Genomic DNA, 23191 nt, shown 5'->3' with positions numbered 1-23191 from the left:
AATCGTCTCGTGTTTAAATTTACATTATTATTTACCTCAATTTCATTGTTGCTTGATGTTAAGTATGGTTGTGCATTTGCACGTTCACAATACCGTGTTCACAGACATCGTGCCACCCACCCACACAGTGAAACCTAAGGTATCACGGTAAAGTGTCTTGTGTGCGTTTATTTTTTCTCACATTGTCCTGTCAAATGTTCCTTTCTCTTAACCCACGCCTACTCCTTTTAGTTTTTTTGGGGGGTATTTATAGTGGAGACAATTCAGGCAAAAAAAAGAAACAAAAAAGTGTGGCTGCTTTAAGGATTATCGTTTTGCATACAATTAAAGCTCATGGTCAATTTACAATTTTGTCAAAATGAATAGACACAATGGCGACTAAAGCTTTTCAAACAATAATCAATTTAGGACTTGTGAGACCGCTGTAACGCTAACCAAGAACCAAGAAGCATGCTTAGCAAGTAAACTTTTGTAAAGGTGCAAAATCTGGTGGGATTAAAATCTTAAATGTCATTCTTTTAATACTCCTCGTGGTGGTTTTTACTCCCAGTATTGAAATTGAATTGCGATCGAGTCCAAAAATGAGAATATATATTTATATACTTACAAATGAGACCTGAATTGACCATGACCGAGCATTATTTCTTTGGTTGAAAATGACCACAATCCAAAATAGGCAAATGTCACGGGTTAAGTCGAGCATGGAAGGATTAAGTGGATTAGGATTGAATATAATGATCGCTGCGCATTGTGGGCCTTGTTCAGGTTTTGATTTCAAATTTGTCCCAGTCCCAGATTTGGTCTGAGTTGGTGTAGATAACAATGGAACAGCTAACGACAAAGTTGCATGCAGTCGCATGAATGTGCAAGCGTCCGTTGTTGGTGACAATAATTCTGTAAACCTATAAACTGTGGTTCATAAATTTATAAAAATTTGTAACAAAAAATTTGTAAAATGACTTTATACTTTCTCTTCTAAATAGTTCCAATAATTTTTCGGCCTTATTAAACTTTTCAACAAGTCTACTTATTATTGTGATGATCTCCATTTTTCTCCGTTACAAAACTCGACACTCGTACAAAAGCTAGATTTGCCTAATCTCCTTTGAGATACGAGTGTGAATATAATATGCAATTGGCTCACTAAAGGATGCAAATTATTAATTACAATGCAAAATAGCCTTTAACACTTCCTCCTCCACTCTAAATTCTGATCCATCCGCAATCCCAATCTCACGCATATTATTATGCTCGTCATCCTCGAATAGCAAATAACAACACAACAACCATCCATCCATCCTTCCATTATTATCGCTACTTACAATGCTACTTAACTTGGCTGACTTTGTGCACGAAATAGAAATTCATTTACCAAGTTAAGCTGCACTCGAGTGTGCTATGTATTTGTGTACTTGTTATACAGTGAATAATTTAGACTGAAGGCACACAATTACCACCAGCCACTAATGAACTGAAGCTGAGTTGCAACCAGAACTAAAGCTTTTGATAGGAAGTAACACATTTCCACGACGACTGCTAATACTCACAGTGAGTCATGTCATTACTATAGTTTAGTCATCTACTTATTATTATTGCTATTCAACCTTTCGCTTTGTTTCACGACTTGAACAACGCAGGCTAATTGTTATTGTTGCCGGTGTTATCTTGTTGCATGCATCTGTTCAGTGGACTTATTTCGAAAATCGTGTAACTCATCCTTTACGGCGTCTGGTCGCAGCACAAACCCAGTTTCCAATCTGCGTGTGCATGCAGATTATTATTATACGAATCAGAACTTGTGAAAGTTCAATTTGTTATTTTACCAAATTACGAGTTTATCTCTGGTTTAGTCATAAGTGTTTTTTGTCTGGTGCACGAAAATTAATTCGTTTTTTGTACTCATTATTATGAAATGATTGAGGGTTTGGTAAGATGGCAAATTGACGTTGGAGTAGGAGTGTGGTGGCAGAGAGAAATGCAATCTATTTTACGTTTGTTATTTTGAATAGATGATGCGAAAATGATTGTAGCGTTACGCTTTGGATTAAATGTGCATTAAACTTTACTCCACTACTGGTGCAGCAGCAGTCATTATTGCGCAATGGCCACGGAAAGAAAGACAGAAATGAAAAACTCGTTCAAATCATTGTGTGTTGCAACCAAATGAACGCAAAGTCGGTTTATTTACAATTGGGCACTGTTTGCTCTTTCTACCGTGCATAATGACATGAGCATTAACTGTGAGGACACATCAGCAGCAGCATCATAATGACTGGCATCTGGTTCCCTCCTGCTTTTATTTTTTATTTCTATGTATGTACGAATATATGTGCATTTGTATGTGTGTACGCGACCAATAATACAAACAGAACATTATTTCAACACAACTTATGATTTGTATTGCTTATCGCAACCAAATAGACAACTGTCAAAATTATTATAATAATAACCTGCATTCAAACAACTACTTGTGTGTGACAACGATGCACCATTATGGATTTGATAACCACCGCATAAACGGTTACCATACACAGTATGACTCAGTCTTGTGCATTGTGCTCAAACATTAAGAGAGATAAGAACTGCAATTTAAAACATTTTTTATCTTCAGCATACTTAAAAATACTTATGTACAGGTTAAACTCCTAAATCGAACTACATTTTTCAGGAAGTTATGAAAAAAATTATAGTTGACATCAACGAGTTGATTGTTAATTTCCTCAGAGCTTAAAAATTGGCTTCGGTTTTTACTTGTAATGTGTTGTGTGGTATTTTGCAGTAGATTTCTGTCTGCAGCTTTCCATATTTGTGGAGCAAAACCATGCATTAAAAACCTGCTCAAATCCTTTAGTGCGAGGAATTGGAATGCGAAACTAATTTTTAATATGACATTTACGTCTCAAGCATTTCTGAAAATTTTCGCTAGCATAGTAAAAAAATCTTTAAAGTGCTCAAGTTTGACTTGATATGCACCGTATTTTCAATAAAAAAACTGGGGTGGTAAATGCGGGTTAGTAAATGACTGCGGTTTTTCCCACATTTGGATTCCGAGATTCGCTTTGCATATAGTGGACAGATTTATTCCTCCAGCTGCGTGTTCTTCCACCAGTCTCGACTGTTATTCAGGAATTTTATCCAGAAAATATTAATATTGAGCTGTCTGTTTTAAAAAGAAATATGAATTCCATCGTGGCATGCATATGTCCTTTAACTTCGTGACATTTTTACTGATAACCGCTCTTTGCATGTTATTCAGCACTGATCCAATTTCCCAAGCACCATACATTACCCTTCGTACGAGTGAGTGAGTACCACCATGGGCTTCCGAATTTGTCGTAGGTTTTTAGGATTGGATTAGCTTTTATGGTAACTTGGTGAACTACTGCTGCCAAACGGGGGATGATTAAGTAGATTTTAGTTGGAAATGCAATGCTTGCATGCATTCCGGTAAAGAGAGGAACCTTGCACGATGTAGAAAAAACACAGCAAAGTTAGTTGTTGAGGTCTTCAACTCGAATGATGCTGTTTGTTAGATGGATGTTGGAAATGGTTTAACTTTTTCATCAGACACGGAGGTTCAACGTCTGTTTAGTTACGGAACATTTATCTCCAGATGAATGTTCACGTTCAAGTAAGAGCTAGTCCTCACTTGGGAAAAACCATTTGGCGAAAAAATCTTGCCAAACAACACAATTGAGCCATTAATGTTCCTGTCACTGTGCAAATATTGTCACACCTTCTGCACCCTAAAATTATATGGATTTACATCAATCAATAATGTGAAGGATGAACAAAGGTGAAGGTGGAGGTTAAACTTTATATACTTGATTCAAGCAGCTAATAAGTTTTGATGTGACACCTCCTTGAAACTTTTTAAGCAAAGAAAATCGAATCAAAGTATTGTAAAAGTTTTGGTCTTAATTAATGAGCCATCGGATTTTTTGCTCAGACTCTTAATTTCTTTACGTGACTAACCCAAGTGCAAAAAGCTTATCGATTTGGTGGGAAAAACCTTTCAGGATGATAAGGAAATCGAGCCTAAATCACATATACACACGATTCTAGTTTCCAGTAAGTGTGAAACTGAGATTTCAACCTTAAGCTTGATGTATGTACGAGTATCCAATATGTGCAAGTAAATTGTATAGACGACGATGAATTTAATTCGAGTTTCATGTTTGATCGGTTCCATGACGAGCGAGCTGAAAATTGATTCGCGATAGGTTCTACACGATTTCACCAATTGTAGCCACCAGCCAATTATGATTATCAGCCCTGCTGCTGCTGGTACTTGTTAGTAGCCCGTATCGAATTTTTTGGGGACTGGTACCACTCACTTAATCTGATTCGCCCACGTATGCAGCAGTACATATGAGAAAGTGGTTTATCGATCCGACCACTAGAAATAGAAGTAAGTGACAGCAAAACTCGTATGTGGATGGTGTATGTACTCTCGATGCCGTAATGACTAAAGTGGAGTCCAACTTGTATGTTCTAATATTGCACAATCAATTTATTCTGGATACAGCCAATGCCAGCAACAAATCACAAAGAAAGTAATCCTATATCTGTGGATCATTTGCTAGTGAGCATATGTTGTAACATGACAAAGGTGAAAACTAAATATGACGGGGTCGACTCTTGTGTGGCGAAGAAAAAGACTTGTTGTAGGTATGTCGCAGGCTATAATTTACGTAAAATGCCCATCATAATAATATCTCGACGCACTTAATTTGCACCACCTACACACCCAACTTACTTGATGGAGGATATGATTATTTCTAAATTTCTATAAAATTACTGGCACACAAGAAAAAAGTTGTTTTCACGAGAAGAGAGAGAATTTCTGCCAGGGTTGTAATTTAAGAGTGCCTCACAGCTATTCACAATCAATTCCAATTCTCCTGCTATTGTTCCACATGAGTTATATAATGCCTCAGTGTCATCCCTGACAAACCGTGTAATGGATAGCTTGTCTTATTTTCCACAAAGAAAATGATATTGCCACACACAATGCAGTGCGACAACACAACAATGCAATAATGGCGGAGAGAAGTCCATGCAATGTGCTCTCCTCTCCTCACTTTTTCCCTTTCATAATACTTTTTGAAGCATTTATTAAAATATCTTCTCGCCACCACGGCCCATCTCTTATCCTCAGATGAGCTAAACCGCTGACGACGAAGCCACCTTTCTTCTTCCTTCATCCTCCTTTTTTTATGGATTGCATATTCTGTCCGAGTCCATTCTATTCGCTGGATAGATAATGTTCGTCATAAATAATAGCCTTCAACTCCTCACACTCAGTTTGGGCAAGAAACCATACAAGAGAGAAACTCGGGAGTGAATTTGAATTGGAGAGCAGGTCGGTTTGTTCGTTCGCTCGTTCTTTAGAATAGAATAGTGAGACGACAGGTAGGTTGGTTTGGTGGTAGGTAATTCCTCATCCTCCTCCTGCTACGTACACCACTGGCCGATGATGATGAGCGAAAAAAGTACAATGTTGGCCAGGAAAGAAAAGTTGGTAGATTGGATACCATCTCTGACAACCGACCACAGCCATTATTTTATTATAATGCAATCACTCAGCAGGTAATTTCTGCAAAACTTGGATCCTCTCTCCTCTGCTCTCTCACTTTACTCGGAGCTTCACTTTGTTCATCAAGTCGACAGATTTAATGATGACGATGATGATTATTTTCATGGTGAACATGCACACATAGAGCGACTTTAATCTGTAACGTGACAGAACTAAGTGTGCAGAATGTGGATTTTTGTTGGAACGATCGTGGTGCTGTGATATGTGGGTCGAAATAATAATGTACTTCCACTCAGATTTTATGATCCGTGTTAGACGAGGGAGGGCTCAGGTGTATGCAATATATGCAGAGAAACCATTGTCGCAAAGGCAAACACATGTTGTGAATGCTCAGGGGGAAGGTATTTATTTTCTGATGGATTGGAGAGCTCATTTGACATTAAATCCCTGTCATAACTAAATACTGACTGAGGAGGAGGAGGAAGCTGACTCAATTACTCAAGGACTTATGTACATACGAATGAATGTATTTGCTAGCTTTCTCAGTCCAAAGTATTTAAGTAATTCTAATAAATTTCGCCATGACTAATGTGGCGTCTGAAACAAGTAAACTCGGTCCAAATGATTCTCACCTGGGGCAAGCAAATCCAATGAACGTCATTCCACCACTCGTCCTCCCGGTCATTATTATTATTAGTATTTGCTACCATTGAGGACAAGTTGGGAGTATACACGCAGCCAGGCAGAGGTAAGCAGCCTAATGGCATCGACATTACCATTTTGTGGATCGCACGAAGTAGTTTCTTCCATTATATTAGCGCCCATGGAGCAATTGAGCATTCAAAATTTACCAGCTCGGCTGTATAACCACACGACATTAGTTTTACTTACCACTTGAAAATCTCTCTCCTACGGAACATTAGCCTTCATGTCGGTGATGGTGTGACGTGGCCTGCTTCCTGATCACCTCTTGTGATTGAGTGTGATTCCAAGAGTGTTTTCCACCTGGAGGACTGGACATTAGACGCGATGGTGAACCAGTATCAGGTTAAATATGCATTTCAAGAGTCCATTTCATTCGCTAGCTTGGCAGATTTTGATTGTGGAAGGTTCCACTCACTCTCTCTTTCTCTAGGGATGAAGATGAGCTGTGGATGTTGGTTAATGCATGGTTTATTCTTATCGAAAATGAGAGTGAATCTGGTCCAGTTGGCAGAACTAGGTTAAACCCATCCACTTCTCCAATGTGTTCTGGCATGATGATTCTCCTCGTTGCGACTCGTCTTCAATTTGCGAATTGCAAAAACCACCTGAGGCTCACACATTGCTTCCAGTCTTCCAACCAGCAAAATTAAGAGTAGTTTGGATCTCTCTCTCTTTGATTTCGCAAGTAGTTTATTTTATTGCGACACTAGAGTGTTTTTCCTCATTCTAATACATTATCATTTGTGTGTTCGTAACACACTGTACCGCATACATTTGCAAGCACCTGGAAATCATTAGAAATTTTCTTATTGCGAACTGGCATCCGTTACAAATATTGGTTGTCGTGTCATTAAGTGAAACAGATGTAAGCTCTCTCTTCCTCTCTTGTCTCAATATTTTTGTGAGCTTGCACTACTCTTTAGCAGAACAAACGCAGGAGGAGGAAACCCAGCAAAAAACTACTGTTTTGTTCATTTGTTTGGCATTAGATTATTTGCACTTTCGTGTGTTTCGTGTTTCCGAGCAGCAACAATATTTGACATGAATTATGAGGTGCACTTGCTCCGTGTCTTCTTATCTTATCGTGTAAATGTTGGCTCTGGCACTTTTGAACTGTGATCTGTTTTTCATGCATGCGCCATACGTGAGGCTGAAACTGTACCACCAGCGTGTCCTCCTCCAAACTACATTCACACGCATAACACCAGATGCAAATAAGACGAGGAGACAAGCTTTCTCGTATTTATTCATGCGATGAGATCGGCTCATCTTGTTCAGCTAACATTATTCATATGTGCAGATGAGGTGAATCTCCTCATTTAAATAAATCTCAAAAAAATTAATGGGTCAATGAACACGCTTCTTCATGTGTGTGATGCAGGAGTTGGACTTTTTGTGAAAATAATTTTTCAGGACTTTTTTTTACTACTACGGGATTGCAATTACATATTTTTTTAAGCATTGGGCATGAAATGAGACAAAATGGATAAGTTTTGAATTATCCCTTTACTACCCGTGATGATGTGGATGGTTCTCTGAAGTAATAAAACTGAAGGTGTTGGAAAACTTTCTGTGGATAATTTTATGAGACAAAAGTGAAGCCACACCACTGCCACCAAACTCGGAAACTATTTCCAATTAAAGTAGTAATAAAGTATGATATGATATGATATGACAACAATGAGAACAATGTGAGTTTGTACTACATAAATCTCCGTATACAGTTTATCCTAGTGCGGTGGTTCTGTACATATTTTCTCGTATGTCGAGTTTGGCGGAGCGTATCCAATTAAAAGTCCAACCACAAAATAAAGTCGCACCATGCATGACATATCACAGATGCTGATTCATTTTGTCTCTAATTTCGATGTGTTTCGAGACTGGTAACGGGCGTGTCAGATGGAGAATAAATAGTTGAAATTTGTCATTTCTATCAACTCACGGTAGCTTTCACCCACGGTGGCTTTATGGTAAATACGCAAAATGGCATTCGCCGTGATCAACACATGTCTTCTTCATGGCTTTAGTATCCTCACTCAATGTGCAAGTGGTCCGAGATGATCAAGGTGAAATGAGGTCCTGTTATAAATTATTTTAGTGACAATTTGGTGGGACGGTTTATCGTTCATTAAATAATTTGGTAGTTATTTATTTTTTATTCAATTTGCTATAGAAAGTTGATAAAGTACAGTCAATGGAACAAGTATAGGCACCACCCAAGCAAGCTAAATAAAAATGGTTATAACTTTGGCATGCATTATCAAATTAGCATGAAACTTTGTACACATTTAGCAAATCTAATGTAGTGTTCGATTATAATCATATTCCCGACTGAAATTATATAACCGTAACGTTATTCTGATTTTGACACGAACGCGTCAGGTTGGAACCTGCAAAAAGTATTGGCAACCTATGTCTTAATTATTTGTGCGAAATTTTTATAACGATAAACCTCTGCCTTTTGTCACGGTAAGTTAATCAGATCACAAAATATAACTTTATCTGCTTCGTGAGTCCAGATTGGTATTGTCTAGAGCCAAAATTGCGACACCAAACGAGCTAGTTTTGGCGGAGCGAGAAATAATCTTTCCTCCTTCTCAAACAAACTTGGATATCGAAAACTCAGACAGAAAACGTTCTCAGTGATATTTACTATTCGAAACTTAGCCAATGAACATGAAGCGCCATTTTTAATTGCTGGTTTCCCATGATCCGGCAGAAAAAAGTCACATTAGCCCATCATCGACAGATTAATCAAGCAAAAAATCACTCGAAATCTGGAGATTTCAGCTCCCAAAACAATGTTGAATTTGAAAACCAACTGTGGGGTCAACATATCATACAATATGGTTATCAATCAAAAATCATGCAATGGGGTTTCAGGGTCCAGTAGCCCGACAGACGCGAGGGTCCCCAAAATGAACCAACTCAATAAATTGGAATAGGCTAAATATCACCCTAAGTGGGCCTCCAATGAATGAAAAAGGGTCTGCTGGCCCGACATAGGTATATTTTATTTATTCGGAGCTCATTCATTGGTTTAAGTCAGGCAGATGCCATAAAATTCTCAGAAATACGAATTTCTTCGTATGGCTGTTCAGCACAGAGGAGGATTGATTATGGTTTTGGGTTAAATGACTTGATCGCGGCGTATTTATATGGTCATTATCGACGAAATCATGACCAGGGAGGTCTAATTAATCACTACAGACCAGAATTTGAAATCATTTGACAAAAACTTGACCTAGAAAGGAATTTCATATTCCAAAAATGTAGTGACCCCAAACATGTAGCCAAATTAACGATGTAAGTTTTTGGAGACCGAAAAGATTAAGCCTCTTTCGTTTGCCGCACAGTCTACCGATGTGATTTTGATTGTCCGTGTTGAGGAAAGAGGGACTGGTGGGAAACCACTCTTCGAAAAATGAGCTTATCAAAAGTTCGAAGGAAGTGTGGGCAGCCATATAGAAAAGCGTTATAAAAAAACTTGTGGAATCCATTCCACGGGCCTATTTCTCCTCTTATTGCGTCGAGGGGAGGTGCCACGTAATATTAGAAGCAGTGTGACGTAATAAAATTAGTAATTCTTTGATTTATGATTTTATAAGTTAGAGGGTGCCAATACTTTTTGCGGGCTAATTTTGCATATTTTCCAACAAATTATTTAAAAACTGGGTTTATCTAATCTTAATCAATAAAACATGATTATAATCGAACACTACATTAGATTTGTTAAATGTATACAAAGTTTCATGTTAATTTGATAATGCATGCCAAAGTTATAACCATTTTTATTTAGCTTGCGTGGGTGGTGCCTATACTTGTTCCATTGACTGTAAGTAAAGAAAAAAGTGGGAATGGACTATTCAATTTCTTTTGAAGTTCAGAGTCGACATTTCTTTCCTTGTATTCTGTTCATGCGATGGCCTATCCTTTGTAGCAAGGAGTAGTCATACTTGTCTTATTGCCTTGTTTGTGAATCCTTTGTCTGAAACTGGGTTTGCAGTTGCAAATTAAAACTCGTATATTTTGACAACAACTTGTTGATAAACATTGAACAATTGACGTTTACTGACTTAACGGTTTTTTTCTTCGTCAAACCCAGCTGCTTGAATCGTACTTGAACGCCGATGTGATGCGGTCATTAAACGTAAAAAATACAGCATGGCAGATGCTGTTTTTACTGTACACATTGTAAAAACTTATTGCTAGCTGAAATTCTAAATGATTTGCATCTACCTTCAGGAATTATACGCACTATCTATCAAACAAACTCAGGGTAACCGTCATTTCCGCCTTTTACCAAAGTCCGTGAACACAAGAGAATCTATTTCTTGCCGAGTACATATATTTACGAAATATGGTAATTTCGAATCTTTTGTGGCAGAAAAATTGTAAGCCGTAACTTCAAAAGATGACATATTGAGCAAGAGACTGACGGAGGAGGTCATTTGGGTTTGGCTGGTCTAAAGTTTTAGTATTTCATTTAAACTTATGAATCTTATCAAGATTTCTAATCAGAAATTGTGATGGAATTTCAAAATCTCATCAGAAAGTAAATTTCGAATTCCTCTTCTTTTCCAACTAGCAGTTCTAAACTTATTATAAGTTCACTTTTCTGCATGAGATTCACTCCTTAACCCTTTGCGACATAAATATGTATCGGTATCTGAGAGAAAAAAGTTTTACATACAAAAATAATTCTACGACACGACCAACTTACCCAATCTCCATTTCATAAAGTAAATATACGACAGCTTTTTATGAAAGATATGCCTACGTTTCTACACACAGGATCCATTTTCCTCCATACAAACCCAATTTACATACGTGATCAAATTGGTTTGAATTGACATTTAGAATTGAAACTGGATTCAACTTCCAGCAGTAGCAATGTGTCCATGATATGATTGATGATAGCGATAAAATTCCTTTTTTTGCCCTTTTACCCAACGGAAGAGGAACTGCTGGCTGTATCTGATTTCACATAAACTGTTGCATAAAAATAGCATAGGGGTCGAACCTCCACAACTTTTGGAGCGTTGGTGTGTGGTGCATTCTTACTAATTATGTGTTTCGAGTTGGGAGTTGCCTTCATCAATCTGAGCACATTATAAATGGGGAGGAGATCGCATTTGGTTTATGACGCATTCAACCCATGTCAATAGAGGGTAAAAAACGCAACAACAATTGAGATAAGCATTAATATTTTATACCATTGACAGCATTAAGGCTTGGTTGGCTCGAGTTGAAGTTATTACACCAATGGAAAGTTACATCAGGGTTTTTTGATACATTTTTATTGTTGTGAAATGACATGAAGGGTGTGCACACCATCTCCAATCCTTGTTGTTTGTGAACAAAGTTAGACACAAAATTTGTCAGCAAGGCGAGAAGGAGGGGAGGCACGAAAGGGCAATCTTGGGGTCAAAATTTTAATTTGACAAGACGACACTTACTCACAATCACATTAGAGTCATACGCAAAAACAGTGACAAACTGCCGTAGCCAGGTTGTTCTTGGCTATTATCATATATTTTGCTCGTACGGGACTTCAGCTTTAAAGGTGTGGTGAGGTAAACAATAAAGAATGCAACAGCGTCAAACACCTGTATTCGAAGAAAGAACTGTGTGAATTATTCTACGTGAAATTGGAGCACATAGAACCAATTCCTAAACTTCGTATTCTTTGGAATTACTTAGTGTTTGTAAAATGGATTCTAAATTGTCTTCTTCGAAACAACAATGCAAGAAGATGCTTGAGGATAAAATTCGAGGTGTCTCTGGGTAATTGTGTGCATTCCTATCGTTTTATTTATATATCCTGTAATTTTCTTACGCATGATGATGATAACTGCAAGAAAACTTGTATAAATTCTGGTAAAAAACATGAATGCAGGAGCAATTTAGCAGCTTTTTGTGACTCTTGGCACTTTGAGGACATGCTCGTTTTTTATTGTTTTGTTGTGTGAACCGATATCAAGCTTTGAGATGGTTTTTTAAACCCAGTTTTGTAGTTTTTATGGAGTAGTAGTAGCCGAAGCAAATTTGCAGTTTTTGGCTGGTGAGGACTGAGATTGACTATAAAAAGGTGGTTGAGACAAGATTATGCCTGAACAGTAAGTTAGCTCCTGCTCGAGGAAATTATGAAGTCAATTGAAGAGGGGAACTGGATTGAAAGTGTAAAATCTCAAACAAACCTATCGTGGCGAGAAGGAACTCTGAAGTGTCAAACAATCAAGGGTGGGTTGGTCAAGTAGAGTTACAAGAAGTCAAAAGTTATAGTGCACAATAAAATGAAATCAAATTTAACCCCAACAACCTACATCTCCTTTTTTGGGAAGAAGGCGATTCTGATTTATTACACTTGAAACACGCCATGCTAATAATGAAAACAAGAAATGAGAAAATTTGAACATTCTCTTGCTAAACCCATCATGCTGAAATAACACGCATAAAAAAGGATGATGTGCACATTTGTGCTATCCTGTATGCTGCTGTGACACAATTTTATGTACATGGGAGTTGTTTCGTGTTGTTGGCCTTATGATACTCATTTTTTAATACTCTGTACACCATTAATTCAATCGATTTCAGTTTTTATCTATTTACAAAGGAAAGTCACATTTCAATTAGTTGCCTTGAAACGATGGAGCATGAACTGTTCTAAAGAACAGCTTGGTTCGTGCTTAATTTCGATGTACACGAAGAGACGTAAAAAGATGTGCGATTCGCAAATCTCGACGCCAAATCTTTACTTTTGCATCTTTAGAATGAGACTACTTGAAATGGAATAACAGTAAAATCTCCCTTTACGTCGACTCTATAATCCGTCCATGAGGAGTGCATACACATGATGCATACATATTCATCTCAGAGAGACCCACATTTCGTATATGGCAATGTTTACAATCATACGCGTACGTAGATTAGCCTCGCCGCAGAGCATGACACAGTGACAACTAATGATTCGGTCGTTTCAATTCAGCTAATAAGTGGTCACTGAAGTGAATATGGAATTAAAGTCAACAAAGAAAGAAAAAGCACTCAGTCGAGGTGTTTCTTATAGTGGCGCAGTACAGCGTTATCGTATTTATTTATTATTGGTACCGCCCCCAAGAAAGTCGGTAGCTTTGGATTGACACAGTTTCGACTAGATCAGACCAAGAAAAAATTATATTTCAAAGTCTAAAATTGTTCTTTTTGCGTGGGTAGAAAAAGAAGATGCAGTTTTTAAAGCAGTTTTTTAAACATGATAATCATACATGTGCAACCTATGCAAAATTTTGTATGCATTTTACCCTACCGTTTTACGTTTTACAAATTCAAAGAATTTCAATCCAGTGTTGAATAAACCTTGTCAACGAGATGTCTGCTCAATTTCAGAATGTTTTACATTTCGATCGATGTTTGGAGCAAGGTCGTTTGGAACTTTGAATGTTACCTATGGGCAGTTCGACACCTCGTCGTCGTAGCCGACGGGTAGGCTGATTGCCAATTGTCCTCTATATGCATATAGCAAAATCCGTCTCTAGCAAAATCTGTCTTGAACAAATGACTCAATATATTTAACCGAGTTTCTTGGCAATTTCTTCCTCTTTTTTGCAATCTGCTCCCAATTATTTACATGTTTACCTAGTATTAGGTTTATGGAGCTATCACAACACGATAAATTCGGGTTGGTATAAATTTATGCTCATCCTCTACACAGTTCGGCGAGAGGAGGCTTTTTGTTGGTAAACATTGAGGGCATGAGGTGTGGTTGGTTAATCTTCCTCGAATTTGTCATTGGTCGTTCGGTGGAGATTTCTAAAAAGCCATTTTTTAGCTCTCCTTCATGGCAAAGTGCAATTTATAGGCCATCATTCCAAATGGTGAGCCAACCCACGTAGCTCTCGACTACTATATAAATACAGCCTTTTAGTATGTATGTATGCATTCACACTTTCACTTACCAAAAACAGCGCTGGGTTATAAATATCGAAGCCGCTTGTGGGAAAAGTGTTTCCGTGATGGAGAAAAATCTTGGAGACGAACACACATTCAATGAATAATTATAAAGATAGCCATCTTTGAAGCATGTATTCATTTTTATCCACAAATCAGAGTGTCGATCAAACTCTAATTACTGATCACAATCTACCTTTTCGGTTAAAATTGAATTTGTAATTGATAAGCAACTTGTTATTTTGTGAAAAAAGCATATGTACGGAGAATATATATAAACATAGAGTCGAGCTACATATATTTGTACGGATGTATTGTGCGGCGATGCTCTTCTTCGATATGTGGATGATGACATTTGTTGGGAGTATTTTTTGGCGGAGGATGGTGATGACATGCCTTGACACGAAAAAGATATGCCTGGCCAAAAAGATGTTTTTGATACAATATTGTAAAATGTCAACTCATCATATATGTAAAACCCAGCATGTGGAACCCATCACAAAAGACGAAACATATATACCACATACGCCGCATATGTACCTCTCAAATCGAACAACAACAACTTGGTCATTCTTGCTGTGTCAGGTTTACGAGGACGTTGATACTGCTACATCTCAAGTATATCATGGATATGGACATATAATATACGTCTCAATGTCCTGCAAGCTTTACAGAAAGCCATATATTCAGTAGAGATGCGAAATTGAAAAGCTCAAATCATGCTGTTAAGGTGGCACGAGATTGATAAAAGTATTTGTAAGGTTTTCTCCGGATCAAGGATCACGTTTTTGGCACCAGTGAAATCATACATTTTTCAACTCCAAGTTCACAGTTTGACAAGAGAGAGAATAAACCTTTAAGCATCTTGACTCAGAATTTACAGCTCAAATTGAAATCGAATCCCTTATCGCATCGCATGCATGTATGGACATTTGCGTCTATACAGACCGTGTCAAATTGGGGATTGGCAAATACCAAAGATTTGCTCTTCACTCTTGTCCACCATCCGCTCTGGTGACCATATGGAAACTATAGAATGGCTCTGCCCTCATATCATATTGTGACATTTTCAAGAAATTCAATTGAGCACTACGTGCGTATGGTGCAAGTGCGGTGGATGTATGGCGACGTGAAGTGGCACTTGATGTCATCGTCCGAAAAAAAGCCAGGCAAGAGAGCAGATCAACTGGCATTCTACTTACGTAAAAGAAAAAGATGAGAGAGAGGTTGCATTTTGGACTTGCTGAATTTGTGATGAAAAAGAAGAAAATGTAATGTAAAATTTATTATGTGTCGCTCACAACACATTTCCTTGCAAACTTTATTTTACGACTCGAATCAAGTTGGCAAAAATCCTTCAAGCTTTTCCCAGCTTTACTATCGCTTTGGACCCCAATAAAAATTTTAGATGGTCAATCTAAAAAAATCAGCAAACAAAAAACATACCAAAAGACGACGACAGTTAGGAAATATTTGAAAGGAAAGTAAGTCAATTTTTATGCAGAAACATTCGTGTGCATGCATAGGCAGTCGCTCAGTTGGCAAAGCTGGCAGGCGACGAATGACAACTTGTCGCAATGCGGGGTGCATGGTGGTGGTGCCGTCTCCAAAATTTGAAATTCAAGATTTTTTGTTCACTCTGAAAAAAAGTAGAGCTAAACTTGATCTGATAAAAATTCCACGAACTAAAAGATTGAATTTGAAATTGTAAAATGGATTGTGAACACAAATGTCGAGGTTGTTTAATTGAATCATTTGTTGCCAAATACCTAAAATGCGAACACCATTCCTTCTTCTTTTCTGCATCGTTGAATCGAGCCATCTTTTAACTAAAACCTTGATAGCAGCACTTGACTCGGGAAGAAGTAAACTAATCGTTTTGGTTCAATGTAGCTAATAAAATTAATACAATGGAACCAAGGATTGCGTGACTGGAACAGATCCAATAAATAAATCTGGTGATGGTCATTAATCAATTGACTGGCCGGATTTTTTAAGATTAGAAGACAAACCTCTCTCCTCAAGATTGATGACAATCTATTAAATTTGATTTGTACGAGGTATGCAAATTCAACATTTGCCTTCCTCCCTTTCCTTATGCGTATATAGCAAAACATAACAAACAATGCATTCCAATTTGTATTTGCAATTGAGTTCGAACGGCTGGTCAGTGCTAATGAGAACGTCACGAATATTTTTTATTTCGTTACAATAATAAAAGTAGCATCTTTTGCGGTTACGAGTTTTGTCAACCCACTAACCATGTTTTTTTCATCGGGATGTTAATAAGCTCCTAACAATATCTTGACAGCAACACGAGAGCTGCATTATTTTGCTGTTGCTTCTGCACAGTTCCGCTGACACCGTGACAGTGCGAGTAATATATTTTTTATTCAGATCAGTGGATTACAAAATTCGAAATAAGAAGACAATTATTCATTGTTCTTTCTTGGCTTGGCCATTCGACGTTCATGATTATCATCGAGGTGGACTTGGGCAAGTAAAATCAGCCGACATGAGATACCCGATCACACGAGCATGTAACAATGAGCAATAAGAAATATAAATCACTTTCTTTGAGTCTACATGAAATAAATTGCATATATTACTTCTTACCAAATCTAGAACGTGTGTGTGCGTATAAGTATTTGTACATATACCCGGAAGGGAACTATGCATGTGACTTAACCACCTTAATAATTATTACTGATTGCATTAAGCATTTCAAATCCCTGCCACGCCTTGATTATTACGAGGCAAATCTGCATGTTTGGAATAAATTGTGACACGATGTTAAATATCTGGGTTGCTCATCTTTTATGGAGAATTTCACGGAGTGTGCATAGTCAGTAAATATTTATTTCATTGTGTCGCCTAGCCCAGTTTTTCAAGCATTTGTTTTTTTATCCATTCTTTTGGCCTTTACATATTTTTATTTTATTACATATAAATGTAATGCCTTTGTCCACATGTGATACCACAGTGACAAGGCAGATATTGTGAATTTTGGTGAAATCTGACTTGTAGAAATGACAGAATTTGTACGTCAGACTCGAATTTTCAGCTTTCTCTGTGTACGAGAAATAAAATAATGAAGGAACAAGAAACTCAACATCACCACCACGACCATTCAGCATCTCTTTCCGAATTTTCTTTTTAAAACCTAGAATTAGATTATTTCGCTATTTCTCTCTCTGTCTCCTGCGCCTTGTCAGCCCAGTCAGTTCCCATCAGTCGCCTGTCTCCCGTCTAATCTAATGTTTGTCCTGGTCCTCCCGTTCGTTCAACTGCAACCCTTGTCCCTTGAGAAATGCATAATAAGGCTCCCGTTACTTGACGGCATCACATTAAGGAGACAACAGGATGAGGAAAGGGACGGACGGCGTGGAAGGCAGCGGAGGGGCCACAGAACGCGAGAGAGAGAGAGAAAGGGAAAGTTATGGGACTGAAAAAAAGCCAGAATGGAAATAACATGATATCACATCCAACAACAATAACATCTTCTTCACTCCACATCATCTATATTTTCAACATCACCCAAAATTTCCCAACGGGCGAGTTTGTCCTTTGTTTCTCATATAGAAGAACGGCGAGTGAAAAATAATATAATTAGTTTGGACGTGTCACATTACTTGGATGAATGCGCGTGGACATGTGCGTTCGTTAGCCTGTGGCTTATTACACATTCAGAAAAATTAATACCATCTGCCAACAAAAGGATAAAGGGAAACCGTGGACGGAGTGAACAATAATAATAATATTTAATAATGTGTGTCATATGCTGCCAAAATTTTGCGGTTGAAATGTAATGCAAATGTGTGCTATTTAAGTAAAATATTTTACACTAAGATTTATTTTTAGTCTGGTTCCTTCTCTCCGAGAGGAATAGAATTCTGCTGTCTGCAACGAATTCATTTAGATCTAGTTAAGTAAGTAGTTAGTTCAAATTTGGGGTCGACTGGGACCCTGCCTTGATTTGATACAGTTTTAGAGAAGGGACGAGGGTGAAATTATTAAAGCTGTTGTTGTTTTGTATTTCCAATGAAGTGCGGACACAACAAAATGAGATGCAGGCTGACTGTTGGTGATGTTTGATCTGATGCTCTTGTAATAAATGTGTGACTGTATGAGACACCACGCAGAGACGTTTGTTGGCTGACTTCGCTCTTTACTCGGTTGAATGAATAATGCAGCCCAATTCTATAATATGCAACATTGAGATGAATGAATGAGCCGAATGGATGAATGATGGCTTAATATTCATGAGACGAATGCGGATTATTCGATGTGAGACTGGATAAAATGAAAATGCCGTGTACATAATCACCGCAATGCACGAACGGATGGGGACCATTGTAAAATATGTGCAGCGTTTAAATAAAGTTATTTTATGAAACACTTTTAGGATTATACGGAATCTAAAGTTGAGAATACAAGGGTGTACTCGACATGATGATGATGACATAAAGTTTAAATAGCATTATCAACTTATGGTTTAAGCCTTAATAAAAGAGTGAAGCACATTTCCAACTGAGTGGCTAACAGTTTATTTTATTTATGCCTTTTCAGAAGTGAAGACATCATGAGCTGCATATCAGCACTGGATGAAGTCATTGCTGAATTTGATGACCCATCTCTGTCATACATTTACGAAGATGATTGTAGTAACAATAGTGCTCCCGGAACGCCAAGTCAAAGTCAAATCGTGCCATCAAGTTCAGGAGAAACAACAAAATATTTCTCTGGCGAAGATCAGCTAGTCTTGAAAAATGAGAAGGCCAATCACGCTACTCCTCATAAAGTCCTCAATCAGCCTGTTTCTGAAAGCAACAGTAGCAGCAGCAACAGTAAGTCGTCTCCTCCTAGTCGTCAGAGTCATCTTATTCAGATCCCAGTTTTCTCCTCGGCGAAAGCCTCCAAAGCAAGCAGTAGCAAGCAGTCTTCAAAATCAGAAGGAACGGGAGTATCGTCAATCCAAATGCAGCCCATTTCTAAGGAGAAAGTCATTTCCCCCTCGTCGAGTTCCACATCAACTCCCTCATCCCTGTCATCTAAATTACCGGGCAGGCCGTCAGTTGTGCCACAAACTTGCAGTGACACTAGTCCAAATTTGAAAGTCTCAAAATCCGGGAGCAGTAGTAACGGTGGTGGTGTATGCGGTGGAACGTACAGCAAGGGAACGATGAGCAGTCAAGAAATTCTTCTTCTTCCCCGCATTCCCTCCTGTTCTTCTGACAACAAGTCTTCCGTGGGCTCTTCTTCTTCTAGTCGAAAACACGTTCAACAAGAACCAATTTACTCTTCCGTTGGGAAATCCAGACCACAGCTTTCTCTTGGTATGTACACATCCTCAGAGCCTGATGCTGGTGGTCACCACCACCGCCACTTGTTCCCACCTCAAGAACCTGAAGTTGATTACAACGATGAGACGACGCATGATGTGACCAGGACCAATGCTGCTGCTGCTGCTGGTCTTTACAATGCCAATAACGATCACAACCATCATGAAAAACCATTCAGTTCGTCTGGTGGAAGCGGAAGACTTTCCAAATCTTCCTCCTCAAGTGGTGCTGCTACTTCTGCTATGGGTTGTCTTGCCTCCTCCCCTTCAACTCAACTTACCAAAGAGCTCTGGAATTTCCCCTCTGAAAAGAATTTGCCACGGTCACTGAGAAAAACTCGAAATACGTGTTTTCTCGATGATAACTCGATGGGTGAAAAGTCCGAGGGAAAGCTAAACAATGAGTCTGACAGCGAAGCTCGTTCGATTGGTGGTCACTCCTCTGCCTCTGAGGACCTGCACCCTAATTCCAGACACCACCATCAGCACAACAACAATGGAAGGAATTCAACAAAAATGGATGACAAACAGAAAATTTATGAAGAAATTGCTGAAATCATTTCATCCAACAAGGGGCAACAGCATAAAGGAGCAGCAGCAGTAGACTCGTTCGAGAGAGCAAGTTCCAGCTCGTCCAACAGCTTTACTTTCAACAGCTTTAATAATAATTCCACTTCACCGGGAGCAGATCCACAACTGGTCAACGCACCCATGCCCAAACCTCGAGTGAGACAGCAGATTCCAAAGGAGGACGGACTTTCTCCCGTGAAATATCCACCACCACCTGGAAAGATCCCGAAACCTAATCCCAAACCCGTCGCTGGCACGAACCAGACTGAACCATCTTCTCCATTTTCTCCTTTGCAATGTGAGATTACTCGGACTGGAGATGAAGTAGTCGTCGACGTGTCAAAAGCTGGGATCTTTCACGAGACTACGAATGAGATGAAGCACTCTGTGAAAAATAGCAGGCTGAAAAATAATAATTTGAACAATGGCAGCAGTCCCACGACGACGACTTCCACCACCCCAACTGCAACTGCTACTCAGAACCATAATAATGGGCACATGATGCGAATGATGATGATGAATCCAAGTTCGAAAAATAACAGTACTGGAAGTGCAAGCAGCATTAGTCGAAGTAGTTCCAGCTCTTCCGGCGGAGATCCCAATTACTACAGAAAGGATAACTTGTCCAGCAGCAGTGGGGTTGTGGTCACCACTAATTCATCCATCACAACGGGCAGTCCCACCCACTCTGTGAACAATAATAGTCTCACGCTGAACAATAACAACAATAACACCAACAACAATGTGACTATTATCCATTCCGAGAAATGTGGTAGTGAAGGAGGCTCGTCTGTCTCGATGATGGTGAAAGCAACGCCGCAAACCAAGCAGCAACTGCATAGTCAGAGAGGTGCTGGACAACAACAACAGCAACGTGGTCACCCTGGAATTGGAAAGAAGGCTTCGTCCACCCCTGTCGGTGCGTGTCACCAAGTTAAACATATCACAGCTAAACCAACCACTACCGTTGTTCTTACGAATGGAGTGCTTGAAGTGGATGACGGCTATTTGAGCATGATTAACAGAAATGAAGCACCACTCTTATGGCCAGAAGAGTTCATTGAAAACGAAACGTTTTCACCTGACGAGCTCAAGAGGCTCTCGGTCCATTTGCCTGAGGAAGACGAGGACGAGGACAGTTCATCCCCTGATTCAGATTCTTGCTCCGAAGAGAAGGAGATTGAACTGGAAATTGTGGATTATGACAGAGAACCCTCACGTCGACAGCCGAATCATCATAATCCATCACTCAAGTCATCTGCTGGATGTGGGTCCAAGGCCCGAAGACAGATGTCGGAGAAGAAGACCGATTATTTCTCGGACGACTCGCTCGAAGGTGACAGAGAAGAAGACTTGGCCAATTTTCATCATAAGAAAGCCCGAGGAAAGTCATCCTCTGTCTCACCTTACCTCTATCATGGTGACGGTGGTGGTTATCACAACGCAGGTAATCTGCATTCCACCAATTCTACTCCAAACCACCGACCATACTATCGCCAACAAATCACTGTGAACACGGCGGTGACACCCATGGTCAGAGGTCAAGTTTCCCGAATCCCCAAAATGATCAATGGAACCAAGCCGAACAAAGGAGGAGGAAAAAGCAGCAGTCCGGACACTCCAGTGAAACTGCCCAAGAGAAAGCCATGCTCCTTCTTCGTCTCATTGACTGATGAAGGGTGCTCAGAGGTAAATTCGCCTATTACCAACAATAAGTCCTCCTCGCTCCCAATGGGTGCCAAAGTTGCAGTTAGTCCGATAAAAAGTTCAGCCGCAAAAGTAAACCAATCTGCTACTGCAACACCTTCTTCTTCGAATGTTCAGATTATTGAGAGTAAAAGTACTACAGCCGAGACTAACAACAACAGCAACCGGGGAGGCGAAGGGTTTACTAATAACACAACAGCCCCACAAGTCATAGTCAACAGCAACTTACCTCAACTTCGACACACTAAATCCATTAACACTGGCGGTCCAAGGCACTTTTCATCTAACGTTAATAACGCTAACAAACGCAAAAGCACGAGCGACTTGGTGACGGTAGTGGCCCTTAATAATAACCACGACGCTACTGACATCCCACCAACGCAGCCCCCCACAAATGCTACTACTGTTAATACAGGCGGCTCTGTCAATTCGACGAGCGTGTTTAACCGTACCTCCACCTTCCTCATTCCTTCTCCTATTTCTAGAACCGGACACGACGAATTAAATGCGAACCAATTAAAGAGACCAAGAGACGATGAGACCGATAACGACGAAGACGATTTTTCTTCAGATTTTGACATTCTCAGCTCCACAGACCCCGAACCTCTCGACTCTCTTCAACCCCTCAGTTTAACCGATGTCAATGACTTTGTCTCTGAAATCATGGACACGGCTCTGAGACAAGAAATCAAACGGACTCAAATGGTCCTTAACAATTACCCCCCTACGGACATTGACAGTAGTACTAACTCCCAACTAATTGCGGACAAGTCTCAACAAGCTGTCCTGGAACAACTACCACTTGAGCACCATCAGCGTAATGCAACGCAGCAACCGTCAAGTCAGTCTCCCCAACAAGAAAAGAGAAAGTCGTCGTCTGTGCCAGCAGTAGCGGTGAAAAAGGAAGAGGCGACTCTCTGCTGTGATAATGATGACCAGCCCGCAGTTGAAAATCTTCCCGAAGATCGGGAAGAGAGAGCAAGGGTGGCTCTCCAACTCGAGGCCGTTGTTTCTACTTTCCTCTCCGACAATCAAAGTTTCCTGGGTCGAGGTGAAAGTGAAGATGGTGATCTGGATGTGGACGCACATGTTCAGCATGTAGTCGCTGGTGGTCGTAATGAATGTGATGATAAGAACTCCTCGAAGGGAGAAGTAGTGGAAATTTCTCACCTGAAGCCAAACCATGGTGAAAGCTTAGATCATTTTAATGACAAAAAAGATGAGGAACAGAAAGTTGACGAAATGAACAAAACGGACATCAAGGTTTGCAGTGATGCTCCACCAATCGACAAGGATTTCCTTCAGGTAAGTCTTCTTTAATTTTGAAACCATATTTATTGTTGAAACTACGGATATTTAAATCGCATCCATATTTTCTTTAA

The 23191-nt window shown here is 39.4% G+C and overlaps 1 protein-coding gene across 3 annotated transcripts in view; it reads left to right on the top strand.

Moving 5' to 3' along the window:
• The window catches only part of LOC110851408 (probable serine/threonine-protein kinase DDB_G0282963), a 59475-nt gene that overhangs the window by 34809 nt on the left and 1475 nt on the right, over positions 1-23191 (top strand). For all 3 annotated transcript variants that reach the window (XM_035852941.1, XM_035852942.1, XM_022099177.2), the window contains one exon: positions 18761-23114. In XM_035852941.1, the coding sequence (XP_035708834.1) occupies positions 18761-23114 (4354 nt within the window). The remainder of the gene's footprint in view (positions 1-18760; positions 23115-23191) is intronic.

The sequence above is a fragment of the Folsomia candida genome, unplaced genomic scaffold, assembly GCF_002217175.1.
Source record: "Folsomia candida strain VU population unplaced genomic scaffold, ASM221717v1 Fcan01_Sc006, whole genome shotgun sequence".
NCBI lineage: Eukaryota > Metazoa > Arthropoda > Collembola > Entomobryomorpha > Isotomidae > Folsomia > Folsomia candida.
Note: the sequence above shows the minus strand (reverse complement) of the source record. Positions and strands in the feature narration are given on the sequence as shown.